This window comes from Falco peregrinus, chromosome 2, assembly GCF_023634155.1.
Source record: "Falco peregrinus isolate bFalPer1 chromosome 2, bFalPer1.pri, whole genome shotgun sequence".
Lineage (NCBI taxonomy): Eukaryota > Metazoa > Chordata > Aves > Falconiformes > Falconidae > Falco > Falco peregrinus.
In genome coordinates, this window is record NC_073722.1 from 58,193,943 (window position 1) to 58,214,701 (window position 20,759).

Below are 20,759 nucleotides of genomic sequence, written 5' to 3' on the forward strand. Positions count from 1 at the left end.
TTACTGGTTTATTCCGTTTTATGGCTCTTTGCTCTTCTTAAACCTGTCACCACAGCAAATGTCTCCACTCTGTCTCATGAAGCTTCTGAATGACCCAGGACACACATAGAGCTAGAACTTCGGAGGCCTGCAATTGAACAAAGTGTCTATTTCTTAATGTCTTTCCTAGTGATAAAAACCTCATCATAACCATGCAGGCATAACATTGGTCACACTGAAAGGACACCCTGTATAAGAACATTAATTGGAAAACACAAGTTTTCATGGCAACATGAAAGAAAAAATGTATTGAAAAATCACTTCCTTCAGTCAAAATAAACCTAGATCCAAACACATGGTGCCTATATAAAACATCATTTTTCAGAAGACTAAAGTTCAAACCACAAATTCCAGAAATGCATATTAAAAATACTATTAGGCATATGAACTCTAAATTAAATTAAAATTGCAATGAAAAGGGTCTTGGAATCTGTACTTTTGTTATGCTATGCACAAGTGTTTTGAAGGAGGACAATACTTTGGGTACAAAATATTTGGCTGTGTTAAGAATGTCAGTTTATGCCAAGATTTTTTTGTTTGATAATGCAGCCACCCAAGGCTCTCTCTTTTGAAGGAACTGGCTGCATGTAGTTAAACACAACTCACTTCTGTGACATAGAAGAAGAACTGAAAGGGACTGCAACAAAAGCAACGTGTATCTTCTGGGATCCTTCTAAAGTTCGGTTGTTTTGGGACATTTCCAAGGCCTCTGAATCTCATTTACAGTGATATCTGAATTTTGCAAAAAATCCCAAGTGAAGTTCACTTTAAGTTGAAAATGCCATGCTTTAAAAATAATTGGGACAATTATCTCAGGCACTTAGAAAAATTAACCAAGAAAAAAGCAAAACCATTGCATTGATGTGAAGCAGCCTGAAGGATGGAGGAGGGATGGTTCCCTGAGTCAGCAGAGTGTCCCAGCCAGACATCAGGGGCTTCTCTCCAGCTCTGAGCCCACCATACTGACACTGGTGGTCAGAGGGCTCTTTGCTGGCACACTTGTCTGTGTGGAGGAGATGGAGAGGAGCAGATGGGAAAGTGGGGCAACAGAGGTCAATAAAAAACGAAAGCAGGAAAGGGTTGGAGGACAGGTTTGTTCTCATGGCAGCTCACAAAACACAGCCTCTTCCTTTGAGGAAAGTCAGCAGAAAAAACTTTCCTGTCCCGTGAAGGCTAACTCTGCCAACCAGGACACCAGCACCAATGCATCTAGTATTTGTGACCAACCAGAAACCAATTAATTTACCTGAATAACTGGAAATAGGAAAACACATCCATCACCAGAAACGAGACTGCCATACAGGGCACTTAGTATCAATGATACCAAGCTCAGATCATGATAAACCATGTGTGGTCCAGAGCAGCAGTCAAAAGAGGAACCCTTGTGGCAGCAAGGTCTTTTCCTTCCACCTTCCCTTAGCGTCAAAACAAACATCTGCCAGAGAAACAGCTCCTAGATGAGAGATAACTTTACAAGTCTGTCCTGGACGAACATGTCTGAGTCCATCACTTACCAAAGCATGTTTATGCGAGGTGGCATTTATATTCAGGCATTGAGGAAGAAATAAAACCATAAGGAAGCTCGTGAAATAATTACTGTGCTGATGGTGTGGTAAGTGGAGAAGATCCTCTTGTGCGAGAAATACAGGCTGGTCAGAAACTCATTCATGTAATTATTGAGCACTTGCCAACAAGCCAGGCTACAAACTAAATGAGCAAGCACGGATACATATTTGTGAGGCGTGTGATGATGCCTATGAAATATTCATCCTACACAAGGTTCCCTTGCTCATCTGTTACATATTCCTCATATTAGGATATTTTTCTTACTAGTACAGATACAGGTACTTACAGGTACATATTGCAATAATAGACTTATGCCACACACACACAAACACAGACACACAGACACACAGACACAGACACACTCACTCTCTCTCTTAGTAAGGCTAGAATAGACCTCAAAGTAGCCAAAGTTGTCAATGTGTCCATCTAACTATTTAGACTTTCTGGAGCCCTTATGTTTCTTGCTTTTTTTTTTTTTTTTTTTTTTTTTTTTTTTGGTAAAAAAAGGACAAGCTATGTTCCTGCTTAAAATATAGCAATAACCAAACACAATGAAATAAATACAATTGTGAGTTACTGGTAAATAAACCCAGTCATTTAAAAAATCAATTGTGTGCACCAGCTTGTTTACTTTGTTTGATGGTGGAACATCTGCTTTTTCTTCTACTATTTTTGGAGTGTTGGCATGATTTTTTTCAGTACTGATAGATGAATGAAAAGAACATTGGATCACTATTTCTATAGCTATCCTCTTTTGTCTTGGGGCTTTATCATAAGCAGTGAAGAGCTGCGAATCTTCATTTAAGAACTTAACTGAATAAATTTTGGAAATCCATTTCAATTGTGGACAGAGATTCCTGAAAACAAGCACTGGGTTTTAGGCATATCTGATTTTATGCTCAAGACTAAATTGCCCAGAAATAACAGGGAAAAAAACTTTGTTATTCTGATAGCAGGTTCTAGAATAGTACCAACACAATGGTCAAAACTATTTTTGTCACCTGTCTTTAAATGCATGGCAGGACTAGCAGGCATTCACACAAAATACAAAAAACCAAATTTATTTTCTATTACCATAGAATCACAGAACAATTCATGTTGGAAGGAATCTTTGTAGCTCATGTAGTCCATCTCCCTGTCCAAAACAGGGCCAGCTTCAAAATTATATCAGGTTGCTCAGGCCTTTGTTTGGCCAACTTTTGAATATCTCAGAGATGGAGAATCCACAGCCTCTCTGGATTTGACCACTCTTACAGTGAACATTTTTTCCTTATAGCCAACTGGATTTTCCCTTGCCGCAACTTCTGTCTACTGCTTCTCATACAGTTTGCTGATGCCTTTTCTGTGCTGAGAGGGGGTGGTAATAAAACTGGAAGAACACCAGGCACAGTACAGAAATGTACTGTACTCATAACCATAGTATTGATGTGGTTTGATGTAAATTTGCGGTTGTTTTCAAGGGAGCACTCAGGACATGCAGTGAGACAGAGCGGAATGTACAACATGCTAGCTACTCCACACTTTTTAGAAAACACTTAGCACAGACTAATTTGTAAAGCAGAGTAAGCTCTTGCAGAAAGACTGTCTTAAAACATGCTAAGAGTATCCACAAGGTTATTTCTGACTCATAGGCTTCCTTCCCGCCCCCTGCAAGTTATAGAAAAGGCACTGAATATGGAGCTCCTCTGACAGCCTTCCTCCTCTGTGAGACCTCACTGTTCATACTTAGTTCTCTCCTATCTCAAGGCTGCTTGGTGTTCTTAAAATCCTTTGATGAGGTGCCTTGTGGAATACCTTCCGGAAATCCAGGTAGGTTATGTGAACTGGCGCTTGCTTAACAATTTGCTTCTTAGGTCTCTGAAGAGCTCCAAAAGCTATGTGAGGTAGGACTTCCCTTTACATCGCCTCCTCCAGACATACCATCCTTATTTATGTGTCCAGCATCACCCTTATTTAGGTGGCCGGTTTGCTGCATTCCTCTTGTTTTGTTCAGCAGGTGCTGTCCATCTGTGCTGTACCTGCAGTGTGGTGCCTCAAGCTATTCCCAGTGCCCCTGCAAGGATTTAACTCTCCTAACTGTGCCTTAAGCTCTGCTGAAGAGTATCAACATAAACACACAAAATAAGCTACTGCCATATGATGCTCTGACCTCAGGAAAATCTTACAGATGAGCCTGGGAAGCCTGGTTTACCTTCATGAACATGCTGAATCCAGTTTTAAGGAGATCGGTGAGGCCTGATGACATATGCTCAATATCAACAGGATCAGGTCGATCAGGATTACAGATCTCTTCCACTACCTGTTTCAGCAGTGGTTTGTAAGAAGCCTGCACAAAAAGAACAATGCACTGTGAGTAAAGCTGTTTAGACTTGGTGCAGCTGCTCTTCTAAACATTTTCTTTCCATTAAAGGGAACAAAAATAATTATCCCAGAAAGGAAACCATTCAGAGAGTTAAAAATCATTAAAGCAGCAGTGGTCTTTGGGACCTTGACTGCAAATGGTGTGCGCCACCCTAGCATTGAACTGAAAAGACTGGAAGGCGGCCACGCATTTACTCTGCCCCCCGTGTACTACATCACTAAAGGGAGGCAAGGAAACAGGGGGTTCCTAGTTTCTCTGGAAGCTTTTTGGAGGTGGTACAGAAAAGGGTAGCAATAGGGATGACACCCTGTTGTTCATTGTGCACCCAGATCTCAATCCCTTTTTAATGATTTTACAAACCTGGGAGGGATTGCTTACTGACCACTCCTGCCTTGCCACAGGCACCGCGTTAGCACTGAAGCCTGGGTTTCAGCAGGGCTGGGAAGAGGTCTCTTTGTCCCTCATGGGAAAGCAGAGCTAAGGGGTCCCTGTTAATTCTTCAGCTTCCACAGCCAGGACACTACATAATCATTTCACCTGTGGAAAGCCTGGAGAAAAATAGGCCAAACAATATCATGCATGTCAAAGCTTCAGAGAAGTTAAGGACCAGGAAAAGTGGAACATGTAAAGGTACAAATGGTCAGCATCCTGAAAGATTCACTTCCAAAGCATTCGCCCTGCACCCTCTTCAGGGTCCAGAAACCTGAGCTGAATATGAATTAGTAGCCTAGAAATTTTCACATTCCCTTACCAAGGTTTAAACCACTCTGCCATCCTGAAAAAGCTTCTAAGATAAAAATGTTAGGGATTTGTGGAAAGATGCTCTTTAATGAAAATTTGACCTTACTTGGTTTACAGATGGGGTTTTGTTTTGCTGCTTTCGACTTTGCCCAAACTGCAATGGACCCACAATCATTTCAGGAAGTGCAACAGTCTTAGAAAATTTGCAGCTTTCAAACTAGCACATTTGTTTTCCTTTCAGACTAGCCCACGTATACGTCATCCCCTAGATTTCTTAAGGGTATTGAGCGTAACATCGTTAATTTTGTAAAGATGGTATCTACAAGAGACATCATGAAAGCTAAGTGCAAGAATAGATGGAAAATAAAAAGCAAGTCACTTGGCTTGAAACAAAAATTTTCTGGAGCAATTAAAGAAATGTATTTCATCCAACATTTTACAGTGAGAAACAAAACCTTACAGTTTTTGAATAGAATCCTGTCAACAAAGATTTATACAATTCATCTAGTTCTTCTCACAACGTATGCGTAATTTTTAATTGCGCCAACAAAGCAAATTACAGCAGACACGAGCTGCAGGGTCTTTTAGGAGAACATGCCAAGATTTGTGTCAAATCTAGTCACGCAATAAACAACTGTTTGAAAATACACATGCAGGCATGAAAGCCTATGTATAAAAATCTGTTTAATATCTTCATAGATGAAGAACAGAAAGACATTAGGAATGAAATATTTTTGGAGTAGAGATCACAAATCACAGTTAAACAGAGAGGCTTACTGCATGAGATTAAAGGAAAAATATCATCTGACTTCAGAGAAAACTATGGACTCAAAAGACAGTGAAAATGTGCTATGATTCTGCATGTCTGAATTTTCAGCACCAAAACTCAGTGCCCTTCAAAATGATCCAGTTCAACTACACAGATACTAGAAGGCAGATACTACGATCGCTTTTTTTACCTATAATAGTTTCAAATATTTTTAAAAACCTCTTATGACTTGAAATTAATCTATTACATTTTTAGGGAGTTTTTACTTTATTTTTTCATGTAACTGCCAATAGCTGCAGTGATTTCTAACTCATATAATGAAACTTTTATCAACTTCAAATTTCGTTGGGGCACAAATTGTGTTTAAAACAGTTGTTGAAAACCTCAACAGCTATAGGACAAACCTCAGGCAAGATTAGGAGAAAACAGAGAGAACAGAAAGAGAGAGAAAGAAAGAATGAGAAAAGGAGAGGGAAGGATGGAAGGAGGGAGGGAGGGGAGGAGGGAGAGAGAAATATACTTCAGATCAAGGTGAAAGGAAAAGAACGGTAGTTACAATATCAGGCAAAATAAATACTCTCCTCTTGCACGGTCACTACACAAACTGGTTTGATAATCTGATGAAAGCATTTATCATTTTCTGTAAGACATATAAGCCTCAATGCTACAAAAAGTCCTTCTAAAAGGCTATCAAATTTCCACTTATAGATCTATAGAAAACTTTTTTGAGTATTAACAGGAAATGGAGGCTTCCCAACTCCTAACAGATGAAGCGGAAAAGCACCCATAGGCTAAACCCATTCCCAAAGCACTACATCGGGCTGGGAACGTGTATGGCCACAGGAAGGGCACAACTTCTTCAGAGGAGCTAAACTGATCGCACATAACCCATGCATTAACACCTGCCATCAAAACAGTGGTCTGCTTGTGGAGAGCTCTGTGTATAATGAAAAAACTGTGCTGCCTGCTTACTTCTCCTACTCTGAACCTCCTCAACCGTCCTCAGCATAAGATCAGTCCTCTTCAAGCAATTAAATCCATCGCATAGCTAGATTAGGGGGCTGCAAGGTGCTAATACAGCCCTTGCTGTGTTCTAGCACTTAGCCCTAAGCAAACAACCTGGGTTACATCCAAATAACATATTGATGCTAATTACACTTCCAGGAAATTTTTAGAAGGTATTTTCTTATCATCTGGCTGCCCCCTCACTGAACTGTATTAAATGTTTAACAATTTTCCCCATTTCAGACACCAGACAGGTCCTAACTGCTAGGAGACTTCAGTAACAGGTTTTCTCCACCTCAGTTTTCCAGTGCCATTTTGCAACATTCCCTATTTCTGCTATTACAAAGCAATGCTTAATTTGAACTACATCCCTCTGCTGCTCTACAGCATTCTTATGAGTCTGGAAGGATTTTTTTCTGGCTCAAGGCTAGAATCAAGTTTTACGGTCTCTCTCTAAATCACTGTATGTGCTTTCCATTGTAAAACTCCATTTTTAACTGAAAAAGTTAAAACACTTTGGTGGAGATGGAGAGAGAGAAAAAAAAGCCTGTATATTAGTCCTGATGATCTATAGTAATATCACAGATCATATTTTAGAAACAAAAGCTACATTTTTCACCTATTTACAAACCAGACTGCTTCTCACACTTACAGGGATGGGAGAGAAAATACGCAGGAATATAGCTGCTGTATGGATGTGGGTGTCCTGCTTTGCTAAGCCATGACAAGACTTAGTTCAGAACCGCCTCCACCTAGCCCTGCCTTTCACAGGCATTTATGTTGTATCAGTGCTGCAGAGCAAATCCCAAATTTATTCCTCAGACAGTTCTTCGTTGACATTAACATGGATATGCCTGAGCTTGGATGAAGGACTTGAGGAAGTTCTTGATGATTAGATCAATTATAAAATCTGTATTTAAATGTCTTCCACATGGGCAGAACATATATAGGCTTAGCACATCAACAAAATCAGTGCTGTAATGTTGACAGCATGCTAGAGAAATAACATACACAGAGGAAAGAAAGATACACTTGCCTGGTGGGTGTTGCTGCCGGGATTATGTATGGAATTAAACTGCTTCATGTGCATTCGAGCTCTGGCAATATCCCTGAGGGACCGAAAGATATTGTCCACTGCATCTGTGGCTTTCTGGGACGTCAGGTTCAGTGACGAGTCACAGCCTAAAGAAATCAAGAAACACGGAGCTGAGTGAGTGAAAAACTTTCAAGTGTTTTGATAATAAGCAGTAGGAAAATGATAACTGTGAGGAAATTTTAAATTAGTTTCATCACGTATTCTAGAAACTCAGGGGCTTGTCAGACAGCATGTCCTTAGTGTGGCATGAGTCTCTGTAGCTAAGCAAGAAGGCACAAATGCTAGACAGCAAGGAAAGTGAGCGGTATCTCTCTAACCACATTTGTAACCAAAATCATACAGCAATTTCATCAGTGCAAGGTATGTTTTGCTTTCCACAGCAAACACAAGATCCCGTGCCCCGAAGAAGAGCCCCAAATGGAGAGGAACCAACTGGTTTGCTGGTCTCCTTGGGACAAAACAGCCATGAAGAGGGGAATTGCTCCTCAGGCACTGTACCCAGGCCCTGGCTGGCAGCCCGCTGCGCTCCAAATGCATTTTCTACCTTTGCAACTAGAAAAATGGGAAGAATCTGTGCTAAATACAGCGGAAGTAATAGCTGCACATTGGAAAGGTCTGCATTGCCATACGAAAGTCCTTAACCCTCAGAGTGGCACAGTTACTAATTTTTCCAAAGCACTTCTGATAAGCTACACTGCTTATCTTCCACTGAAGCCAAACACCATTTACAGGCCCATGTAAAAGGTCTCTCCAGGCGGCCAGGCAGCACCTTGGCAAAGAGAAATTCTAAGCCCTGGCTGCATCCCCCTCACCACAGGGCCATACTGCACAAAGCATTGAAAAAATGCTTTCTCAGCTGACCTGTGGATGAGAATTAGCCAAGTGAGAGATAACTGGGTCACCTGGTATTTGTATGGCCCTGTCAACACAGCTCTGTACCTTTTGACATCTCTGCCTGCCTCTCTTCTTGTTTGGCTCCTCGTCCCTGTGGCAGAAGATCCATCACAAAATAACCCTTCTTGCCACATGCACACACCAACACACAATCACTCCTGCTTATTGCCAGGGTCTTCCCCGGTGGATGGTGCTGTAGTGGTTTGTGTGTCCATCCCATGGTTCCACAATTGGCCCTGCACTGGCAAACCTCTCTACAGGTGCAGAATCCTGCTGAGAGGATGGGGTCTCTCCGCAGGTCCCGGAACCCACTGGCTTGCATCGCGCCGCACCAGCCGAGCCTGGCACTGAAAACAGACATCCAAACTGTCATGAAGGAACCTGGATTTTGGGGTGAAGGGACTCTGAACAAACTTTCCTCTACAACTAGAGGACAGAATCCTTATGCACTAAAGAAACAACAAAAAAGGCGGCACTTTTAAAATTTACAGGGAATTGGTAATGGCTAATCTGGATCACTTTCACATCTTTGCATCCTGTACAGCAGAATATATGTATCTGCACATACACACACACTTACAGAGGTCTGAAACTATTCCTACCAGATGGTAGTATATATATATCTGTAAAATTTAGAAACTATTCCTACCAGACACTGAGGTTTCATTTGACTGAAAATTATTTGTTGAAAGGCTCCAAGTCACATCCCCAGCTGGTGCAGCTGAACAGATATAATGACTGTACTTCTGCAGGACTACATCAAACCAAGCTGCTGAGGATTTATGCCATTATAACCCACAAAGCAACGAAGTGAACACGAACTAGGCCTCAGTGACCCCCATGTTATAATTCTAAGGCAGACACGTACATTTTTGGACGGTTTCTTGAAACTATTAATTTTTTCTAAATGAGTGCAAAATAACTTACAGAAGTATTTCTGTTGTTACGTGTGTACTGCAAGATCTGCATGCTCTGATACCCTGATTAACCAAAGCTTAGTTTTTAATTTGGTTGAGGGGCCTGTGTGTTGTCAGTGAAAGCCCTGAACACAACCCCCACTCTGCAGCTCGTTACCCCACTCCACTGGTGTTCCCGAAATCAGAGAGATGGCTCCTGCAAGTGATCTTGTGCAGCTCATATGCAAGGCCATGGTGTCCAACAGCTGAAAAAAGTGAAAATGAACACCTCCTGGACAGATGAGGTCAAGAAATAAAGTCTGAGGTAACAAGTCCTGGTTTATATCTATCACTAGCACAGGTAAAATATTCAGAGATCTTACACTGTCGGTGTGCTTTTACCATGCCCATTGGAAAACAGGAATGGCAAACAGGGTAGTCCCTGGTAGCTTCCAACCCAGAGGCTGTGCATATTCAAAAGTTAACATTTATAAAGCATTTTGCAAATTAAAATTAAAATGAAGACCCATATCTCATTATCGTATTAACTAGATCTTTGTTCTTCCTGAGAAACAAGCTTTCTCTGTTTTAGCCACATTAGCTCCCATCTAATATAAGTAGTGGCATTTTCTTTGTCCTCTCTTCAACACTCTGTCAGCAAAAGCCATTGCTTTTGGCCAAGCCCCCTCTGCAGTGTTCCCTTTCGCTAGCGAACCAAGTCCCCCACGTTGAACAAGTTCAGACAAGGCAAAAATCACGTCAGGTTTGCTTTGCTTTGCACGCTCTTCTTTTTTTCTTAATTGTTTATTTTCTTGGACCATTTAAAAGCCTTTTGTTTTGGCCCTACAGTTATTTTCCTCATGAAAAGATATACTTGTTTCCTTCTTCTGTTGGCATTACTTCTCTTTCTGTCTCTATTTTTACGAGAGCCTTTTCGCCAAGTTGTTTCAAACCAGCTTGTCACTTCACACTTCTGGAACTGCAGGACAGTCTGCAGTGCACACGGTCTGGCTTTGTGGCTGGAAGCCCCCGAGATGTTCCTCACCTTGTCTGGCCCAGCGCACCTCACTTTGCTTTTTGTTACTGGATCAACCTTCTTGTGAGCAATTTCTTGGCGAAGTGCAGCCTCTGTAACATCATTCACTGCTCCAGCCTCACTTGCCAGGGAAATGCTGTCTGGAGCTCAGGCTTTCCTTTACAGCTTGTGCTGACACACGCCTGGGCTGCAGGAGGCCATGAAATCATTCACCCTTACCATCTGTTTAACAGGCCACGCTGCTTCATCACCGCCCCCTGAACCACAATGAGAGGCCAGGAGCTTGGTGCACTGGGCTGTGCCCAGCTGTGCCTCCCGGCAGACTGGAGAGTATGTCGAGAACTGGAGCAGGGGCTCATGTGTGCGTCCAGTCTCCATGGCAGCGCATGGTGCTGGACCCAGTTTGGGACACGGGGGCACTGGGAGTCAAAGCTCTGGTCCAGTGCCAGTTTAAGGCTGACCAGATGGAGGGAAAAGAGGCATACTTTCAAAGATATCTCTAAAATGTGGCTTCCTTGGGACTTCTGATCAAGAAGTGTCATGCCTGGGGAAGTCATGGCTCTCTTTTTCCAGCCTGACATCCAGTTCTTCTTTTTTTAAAACGTGAATTAAAAAATAACTTTTCTTTGCAATCCTTTATTGTTGAAATTAAGTAACAAAATCTGAGGTTCTCTGAAGGCTGCTGCCTACCTGTTGCACTGCAGTAGGTTTGAAGAGGGGAGCCGGTGTTCTCTCCAGCCTGGAGAACAACAGAAGCTTGTGCTGTACAAATGGCAGACAGCTACAAATCACCTCCCGTTCTCACCTTCCCCCTGAATGAGGCTGTGTGTGCGGATGGAGAGCAGAACACAATTCCTCTTCTCTGCTCGCTTCATGCTACCAAGAAATCTGCTCCTTTTACAACAATGAAGAGGTGGAATACATTAGCCTTTGCACAGCTCATGTGCTAATTAAAACAACTCTTCCCATTACTGTTTTTTCATGGGAAGTTAAATGGCATTCAGAGAGCATGCTGAAGGAATTCCTTTGAAACCCAAGCCCTCTTATAAATGGGAAAAGGTATTTAAATGAAATTTTGGGGTTTCCTGTCAGACTTTGTGGAAAAAAGAAAATCACCACTAACCAGCATGGGACTATGGATTTTCAAGCACCTATCTGAGATCTTGATGATCTCCCATGAAGAATACAATGTAGTTTTGTGGTAATCGGTGCCCGACCTCACTGTTATTGCTTCTGGTTTGCTTCTACCCACTTGTGCTGAATTTGAGGAGAGTGAGACTGTCAGGAGCTGCATTCAGCACTTAACAGGATGAGACTCCTGGCCCTTATTTTTGACCTGCTTTTGATCTTTTTCATCAGACAAAGCACATCTCCTCTTAAGCTATACATCATAACCATTAATACCAGAACAGTCCACTTTTACAAGGAGCTTGACAAAAGCAGAATGGAGATGCTCTTCTCTACAGTCTGGAGTGACCCAGAAAGCAAACTGGACCAGCTTTTCTACTGACTTCTGAAACCAGAAGGAAGATACTTTAAGAAAAGAACACAGACGTTGTGAATCCATGAGATCTAGAAAGTGCTATGTGATTGATGATTCCCCCCCTGAATGCAACAAATGAGAATTTCAGACCTGTGTATCAGAAAACCTTTCACTGTGCTTTGTCTCTCTTGGTATGTGGTCCAGGCATTATAAACAAACTTGTTCTTTCTCTAAAGCAGATAATTATTAACAGCTTGTGAAGGTCTTTGATACTTCTGAGACATCACTGACAGGCTACGATTCTGACAAAGTTAAAAATTTAGGAAAGCTTAAAGTTCACATTTAGTCTGTTTTATTGGTATTAACTTAGGCTCTCTCGATAGCCCATTTACAGAAATAAATCAATGTAAACCCTGCAAACCCTGAAATGGAGCTGGCAGAGTAGCCAAGCTGTTTTAGATGCACACGCTGAAGCACAGGCTAAACCAGACAACTGGTACTTCAAAGAAGAGAAAATCCAGCAGCAGGATTGCATTATGCAAGCTATTTTCTAGATATGCAGAGTTAATTTGCTTGTCAGTGAAAGACAGAGATACAGGGTGCCTTGAGGGTCAGAACTCAAAATACAGCACTATTAAACTAATGAAAATCTTCTATTTTTATACTTCAGATGATAGCATAGCAATGGGGGCCTTTCTTCTTCTATTAGATAAACCTAAAAGCATACGTATGTATACCCAGAGCCATATGTTTTGTAATAGTTTTGATATATTTATGCATTAAGATGGCTATGAAAAAGTAGGTATGAAAGGATATGGTTACACAGACCATGGCTGCTTTTTGCAAAGGAAAAAAAAAAGTGTAAAAAACTAGCATGAAATTTGTGTGATTCTCCTCTTGCCTTTCTTCCTGATGGATTCTGCCACACATTTGAATCTTATTCTTAAATCTGATTTATATTAAATCGTGCTCTCCCACTGCATGTGAGAGGGAAGCTGGTGAGTGTGATGCTGTAGGATAAGGAAGGACAGGCCAGAATATAAGACATCTGTCATTCCCAATAGCAACATCAGCAGAAGGTGAAAAATCAGAATTGACTGCATTTCAGTTTGGCAGGTTACAGAAGAAAGGTGTGTTCTCCAGCCCTTGAGAAAAGAGCATCCAGAGGGGACAGACACAGCTGTGCCTGTGACAGCTTCCCCGCAGCACATGGCCTGTCTCAGCCCCTGGGGATGGAGAGGGTCCTGCTCCATGCTTGATCAGCCCTCCACATCCCAGCCAGCCATGTCTGTGCTGCTGGCAGCTCCCAGCAAGGAGCAAGCCGCCAGGCAACCTGGAATGCTGAAGGGCAGCTCAACACTACAGTGGGCTGAGTTCAAAACAGGGCTGGCTTTTCTGACATCAGCAAGTGATTTGGGTACTACGGATTGGATTAGAGGAAAAGAGGGGTATCAGGAGAGATGCTGGAAGATTTTTCAAAATGGTATTTGGTGTTCAGAGGTAAATTAAAATCCCAAGAAACCTTAGTAAAGAAATATATGAAAGCTATAAAAAAAATAACAGGTCCATTTCACTGAAGCCCTAGCAAAGCAGTGTGTTGGTGCTGCTGGCATGGAGGGGCAGAAGCTCATCAGCTGGGGAAGGGGCAGGTGCAGAGGTGCAGAGAGAACCTGGCCCTGCCCACAGCCTCTGGACGCTCTTGCCTCATCCCCTGCCAGCCACCGCAGCAGATTTCTAAGCTGTTGTCCTGATTCAACTCCTTTTCTCACCCTCCCTCTTCCCTCCCCACTTTCTGCGATGGTCCCTTGCCCCAGTCACGCCTCAGCCCTTCACTGCATCTGGGAGGCTGAATTCAGCTTGGACCACACTGCTGTGAAACCACTCCATCCCCATGGCCCTCCCTGGGGAGAGGCAAGTTATTTGTGTACCAGAGGCGAAGAGGCTGAAACTCCTCCAGGGCATCCAAGAGGTTAGCATCACAGCCAGAGCAGGAACGCGGGTTTCCCAGCCCTGGGCTTGATCAGCCCTTCTGACAGTCCACACAGCACTGAATAACAGATTGCAAACGCTAGCAGGCAGAAAGATAAACTGAGGGGAGGAGGAAAGCAAAGAATAGCAGCATATGGGAAAAAACATTAGAGAAGAGAGAGAAAATGTATACAGTGTTAAAAATCAAAGCAGAATGTTTTCTCCCTCAATTATTAGTGACATCTGATTTGAACCTATTTGAAAACCGAAGTTCACACAGAGGGTCGCTGTAGGGCTCCAGCTGAAGTCTGAAACTTCAGAATAAATCAAAGTGATTATCTGAAAAGCCACAAAACGGAGAAGGTCAGCTCTGTGTTTCTATAAATGTCATTTATTATCTGATTGGCACATGGAAAATGAAAACACAGCAGCGTGCAGGGATGCTCCAGGGCAGTCACCCGCACCACACAGTGATGGTACAGAAGTGGTGTCTGTGATGGGAGGAGGAAGGGCCTGATCCACCAAGGAAACCATGGAAGCTAGTATTGTGACCAGGAAAGGTACAAGTTGTAGTTTGTTTTCATCACGGCAAACATCTCCCATTTGAAAGAAAAGCCAAGGATGTTTTTTTAAAGAGTAACTACATTTAGAATCCTAACTCTCCACTTCAGCTTTTAAATAAGCATCCAAACTTTAGCAGTGCTGAGCATCCAGAGATCACACATGTACATGTCCACGGGCAGTTTAACACATATCTGAAGTCTACTGTATATAGGGACACATCCTGCAAACCTGGAGCTCACTGGGGAGGGATGGCAGGAGCCCATGGTGTGCTTGGAAAGCATGTTGGCCTCAAGACTTTGAACTTCTTCTGGAAAGTGCTCTTTGGCGTGCAAGGGACGCACAGCCCATGTGGCAAGGTACTCTGCTGGATCTAAAGCTGCACATGTAAAAAATCTGGCCACTTACCTACATGATTAAATATGGATTTAAGACCTACCTTTGGAGAGTAATTTTTAAAAAGAAAATTTTGGCTTCAATATCTGTTACTTGGACATTTCTATTTTACGGGAATATTTTATTGCCGCCTTCTTGCCAAAACCCAACAGCACAACATCTAATATCAACTTTTATGAAGCACTGCAAGCGCAGTACTGCTGGCTCTCATGTTACATGAAATTAAACCTGTCAATTAAGTGAACAATTACAGGGAAAAACTACAGCACTTACTAGAATAAATTGCATAAATTAATTGCAGGAGCAATTTAAGTTAGGTTCAGATATGCTTTCTGAAGGAAATTAATGTAACAAATTCATTAGGGAACCATTCAGTTGCTCCCTCAAGTAGTCCATACTTTAATTAAAAAACCACACATGTTAATAAAGTTATGGTAAATGCTCTGTGAGTTTAATAAGGCCTCCCAATAATGTTCTTGCAAGAACTCAGTAAAACTCCAGGTTTTCCTAAATGATATAGACCTTTATGAACATACCACCCTAGGACTTATACGATCAAATGTCCTCAGTCTTTTGCAAGTAATTCTCAGCTACCTACCTTTTGCCTTCAGACTGGTGGCTGCACTTTGGCAAGGACAGATGTTTGCTCCCATCAAGGACTTTCTTGCTATCCACACATCAGCCAACACCTTTCAGTGACGGTGTGAAGTTTCACCCTTGGATCTGCTGCCTCTCACCTACTCTGCAAGGTGTTCCAAGGGGTATCAGGCACATGAAGGACAACCAGTGCCTGGGGAAGAGGGCCATGGTTTGTGTCCAGGTAGCAGCAGGTCAGGCAGCCAGTACTACCAGTACAACAAAGCCTCCTTGGCCAGTGTGCGCCAGGACAGAGGACACGTTGCATACGTGAAATAGCACAGCTGTTGGCCTTCAGAATGGATGGGACCCTGCCACTGCCTTTTCTAACTCAGGACATAAGAGCCCTGTCTTCCTTTCTCCAAGAACCTGCAAGCTGCCCTTGTGTGAAAGACACCTGGAGCCCGACAAGCCTTTGTTGGGTTACAGCCTTGCCTACGCTCAGACGGCACTGCTCACATGGCACTTCACACCACCTGGGCTGAGGAAAAACACATGCAAAGAAAAGTGTTTTTAAGCAACTGTGTTTAAAACCCTTCACAAAGAAACACCCTGAAGGCCTCTTGACTCTGCACTGTGAAGCAGCAGAGCAGGGTTGAAGCGCACAGAGAAGTCCACGGGAGCCAGGATGCTCTGTGCATGGGTGTCTTGATTCTTCCCTCTTTTGGCCTCAGAGGGAAATCTCAGGGAAACATGGCAAGAAACTTAAATGTCCTTATTTTTCCAAAACTTCTCTTCTTTATGTTGGTCACAAGGAATCATACTTTTAAAACAACAACAAAGTGAAATAAGTCAGTATTTTTATTTGATTTTTCCTTTTTTTTTTTTTTTTAGCTACGCCAATGGAAATGAATGCAATCAACGTTTTTTTGCATTCACAGTTCGATTTGCTTGTATGCCTCTCATACTGCTAAGTCAGGCTTGCAGACATGACTGGAAAATGCTTCCTTCTGAAAACAACAGTCCTACCTCAAAATTTTAAAAATGCATGAAACTATTTCAACTCATGGATCTAAGAATGATGGTAATGGAGAAATGACCAAGAGACTTTTTTCTTTCCCAGTTTAAGTTCTGAGCCAAACCAGATCTCATGGTATCCTTAAACTAGGGAAGTTTATATTATACACGTTTATATTACACATATTATTATACAATAATGTGAATGTATAGAAACATAGTATCACAATTAAAAGTAATAGTTGTAATCTATCAGCTACTGAAGGAAGAAAATATTTTTAACAGGAAGACAAAAATAATGACATTTTAATGCTATGTATAATTATTTGTTCAAAAAGGCCTTTTGACCCAGTATGCTATGCAGTAGGTGAGGAGCTATCTGAAAACTGACAAAGATAATAGCCATTTAGGCTGCTCTGTTTAATGATAGATAAAAATAATAACGATAGATTCAGTAATAATTGCAACTTTAATTTTTCCTCCTTACTCAAATTAACAGAATTTTGGTATGTCCCTTAAGTACCTTTTGCTTTAAATTCACAACTATGCTCAGAACAGTTTCCCTTAAGAAATGACATAGCTCACCTTCTAAAATTAAAATACAAAAGGATTAAGTGTTAGCTGAAACACTAGAAGGTTATTTTCCAGGAGAGACTGGATGAAAAAGCTAAATGCCAATGCTGTGTTAATCTACACTGCTATGACAGTTTTGATGCTAACAGCAAGGAGAAATACACTGTAGCAAGTTTACAAAGTTCATGGCAGTTAAGAAATGGAGCTGTCAGATAAATGCAAATATCATAGATTTCCAGTTCTTGTAATATTTGAAATTCAAGTGTGAAAATCTGACAAATGGCACACCAATCTTGACATACGTTATGTACTATTTGGCTAGTGCCACGCTACCCAACTGGAAGAGAAATGAAAGAAACACTAAATGTCACGCTCAGTGTAATTATGACCTAACACAAAATGTACAGCAATAAACTCTCTGAAGTTAACCTATGATATTAGAGTTTACAGCTTCACTGCAACTTTAGAAGAAAAATATCTCGTTCAAGCTGCATCATGCTTCTGAAATCCTTATTACAGAAAGCATTCATGTGTGAAGTCCGACTGAAATCCAGCCAGAATACCCTCAACCTTATTTTAGCATCTCAACTTCCCAAGAAAGAGAAGTTCTACTACTCTACTGTTACTACAGGCAAGTCATTCATTTTTAAATAAAATATGCAAAGTGATTGTAAGCAAAAGTAACATCCAGCTTAAGTGGACAGTTCATGGTAATTCCTCTGGTGATTTTTAATTCAAATTTCAATTTAGTATCTTACAGGGCTGCCTTTTTCAAAACGCATTTTGCTGACACTGTCAGTGATACGTATATTCACAGTACATGTCAGTGACACCACGGGTGAATATTCCCATTTTGTGGCTAAATTTTAAACAAGACTTAGCAAGTTTGTGGCCACAAACTGGTAGGTGGATGATCTTGTAAATCACCACCCTGCAACTCAGGCACAAGCTGAGTCCTGAATTTAGGAAGCTGGGTACTTCACACTGGCACCAAGCATTTAGGGGGACACCACTGCCCTTGCACGAGATCCTACTCAGCTCAACACAGCCTCTGAGCGACGGCACTCACCTGCACACATCTAATTGCCAGCTGGCTGCAACACCTATGTCTGGAAATTGCATGGGAAATTGTAATACTTGCTTTCACATACTTGATAATCTCTTCCAAGTGTCAGTCCCTTTGGGCAGGAGCTGCTGGTACCACGTGCCCACAGGACCTCTGACTTAGCTACATCAGATGCTGCTACTGCCTAAATGAAAACTGAACTCCAGCCTCAGTTCGGAGCAGGTTTGCTGAAGGATCGACAAGGATGACTTGCTGTGGCAAGCTGGGCACAAGCTGATCAGGAAACACAGTTAAGCAGCACATCTCCCAGGGACTACATGTGTCAGGAGGGGGAAGGAAGGGTTCCCCTTTTTCTATACTATCAAGCACCTGCCAGTGCATTAGAGAGAACAGTTTCCTACCTGGCAGATCACACAAGACTTTCTCCCTTCCTTCCACCAGTACTGCAATAATTGTGACATGCTCTGCCTCCCCAAATGTAGCACAAAGCTGCCTGCAGGGTGTGAAAATGTTAATGATGCTGAAAACCAAAGAAACGTGGCTTGTGATGCTCTGCTGGAGATCAGGAGTTGTACCGGGCAAGGACCATATTATACATTTTTCTGTTCGTGATGCTGCTTCTCCTGAAAACAGCCCTCTCAAGCCTTTCCACCACAACCAGTGGTGACCATGGCAAGGAGCATGTGTGATTCAATCCATGCAGAGCATCCATTTTGTGTTACCAACTCAATTGTATTGCATGCTGTGTACTCAGCAGACCCTCTGAAGACAAACCCCTGTCTCTGGTGAGTCACAGTGTTGATCTGCTGAACAAATGACCTGATGTGACGTTAATGTGTTTCAGATCTTTCTCTGCAGAATACACAGAGAAAAACTTCCACCATTCGTACAGCTAACCTTCTATCTATAAAGCACTTTGTTGTACACGTGGGCTTGGGATGCCTGAGTCAGTTTTCGAAGCTATGAATCATGAACAACTGAGTTCTAGTACAAAAGCAAGCTGTACTGTCTGCTACCGTACCAGCGTTTGATTAGAATGCTTTGTGTCTAGATAAAAAGGTAGATGATGGTTTAGCCTACAGCATGGGTGATTATGTTGTTTGGAATAAGCATCATGTCTCTGATAAGACTAGGAAAACCGTATTTTGCAGAGGCATTTGCTTTTCATGAATCTAATCGAAATATCTATGAAAACCCAGTATTACATTTGGAGTCAGAAATAAAACAGGAGAGGTCTTGGAAAATGTCTCTCTTCAGCTTTGGTTTTAAGTGGCCATTTATATTTTTCATCACCTGCTGTAAAACTATTTAATTTGAAATTGTGGCTGGAGTACTCTCTCAAAAGGTAACTCTTCTTGTTTCGGGAATATTTCACATCTCAGTGTGAATAACATCCCATAAAAATTACCTCCACAGAATTCTTTCTTTATGAACACAGCTAACAGTGACTTAGAAGTTTTCTTATGTTCATCTACCCTTATAAGAGTGTATATGAACTCAACGTCCATTGAAACTGTCCACTGCACTTTGCAGAGATCATCAGAATACAGCCCAGTCCAAACACCTAACAACCTGCAGATAAACAAGGAAAGATGACCAAGCAAAATGCATGGGAAGAAAGACCAATAAACAAGCAATTAAAAAATGCAAGTTAAAAAGAAAGCACTGCATGAATTATCCCACTTTAAGTTAATTTTAAAATTGAAGTTAATACTATAGAAAAGACAAGATACAGAGTGCCTAACACATACTTTGGGTGAAAAGCAAAATAAAAGAAGTGAGGCTGCAGAAAGGATCTGAAAGAGGAGAGAAGGGAACCCTACCGTGGGAAGATGGACCAACATCTATATAAAACAACTATTTGTTTCCAAAGGATGAACAATGACACCGTGTGCCAATCTGCCCCTTCCTCTCAGTATATGGATGTTGCAGCTGGCCACTACCAAGACCAGCAGATCCCAGACTGCAAATAATACAAAATTATACAATTAATGCTAATTTTTATTCTTTTTATTGTCTATTAACTAGAAAGCATGCTGCAGTGCAGATGGCAAGTATCAGTCAGTGAAGAAAATCATCAGCACTACAAGCGTACAGAGGGAGGAAATATCCTAGACTATTAAGTGGAATAAACTCTTATTCATAAAACAGATAATAATTCATAATATGTACAATAGATAAAAAAAGATGCTGGCAGAGGCCTCAGTTCAGCAGAAAACATAAACACACGTTCAACTTAAAAGGTGTGATGGGATGAACTTAGGCCAGTGCTTAAGTGCCTTGTTGAATTAGCGTTAAACTCTGGTTTAAATTCAAAAATACTCATGCTATTTTAACTAACAAACAATTCAATGGCTTGCAGAGTTGGTCTAGAATGTTTTTTAAGCACTCAGGAATTAAAGTTTTTTGTCTTTAAAACAAATCAAAAATGTTATATGCACTGGTGAAGAAAAAACAACTGATATAAAATGCTTGGGATCTGTAGTCATTTCCATTTCATATAAAATGTTAATGTTTCCAGGAAAAAGAAATAATGAAAAACACTCATAATCTTGTAGTCAAGTGTCAATACCTGTTTATTTATTCTGGCCAAAAGAATAAGGATAACGTGATTTACGCTTCAAGCATATGGCAGAAACATAGGGATCTTTTCATTAAATTGTGCCTGCCCAAAAATGAAAGAGGACATGTAATTTCAAAATTAACTGGATTTTC

The 20,759-nt window shown here is 41.5% G+C and overlaps 1 protein-coding gene across 1 annotated transcript in view; it reads right to left on the bottom strand.

Moving 5' to 3' along the window:
* The window catches only part of SCFD2 (sec1 family domain containing 2), a 199,149-nt gene that overhangs the window by 7,712 nt on the left and 170,678 nt on the right, over window positions 1-20,759 (bottom strand). The window contains exons 7-8 of the mRNA XM_027779262.2: window positions 7,519-7,664; window positions 3,797-3,931 (exon numbers count right to left, since the gene is read on the bottom strand). Of these exons, the coding sequence (XP_027635063.2) occupies window positions 3,797-3,931; window positions 7,519-7,664 (281 nt within the window). The remainder of the gene's footprint in view (window positions 1-3,796; window positions 3,932-7,518; window positions 7,665-20,759) is intronic.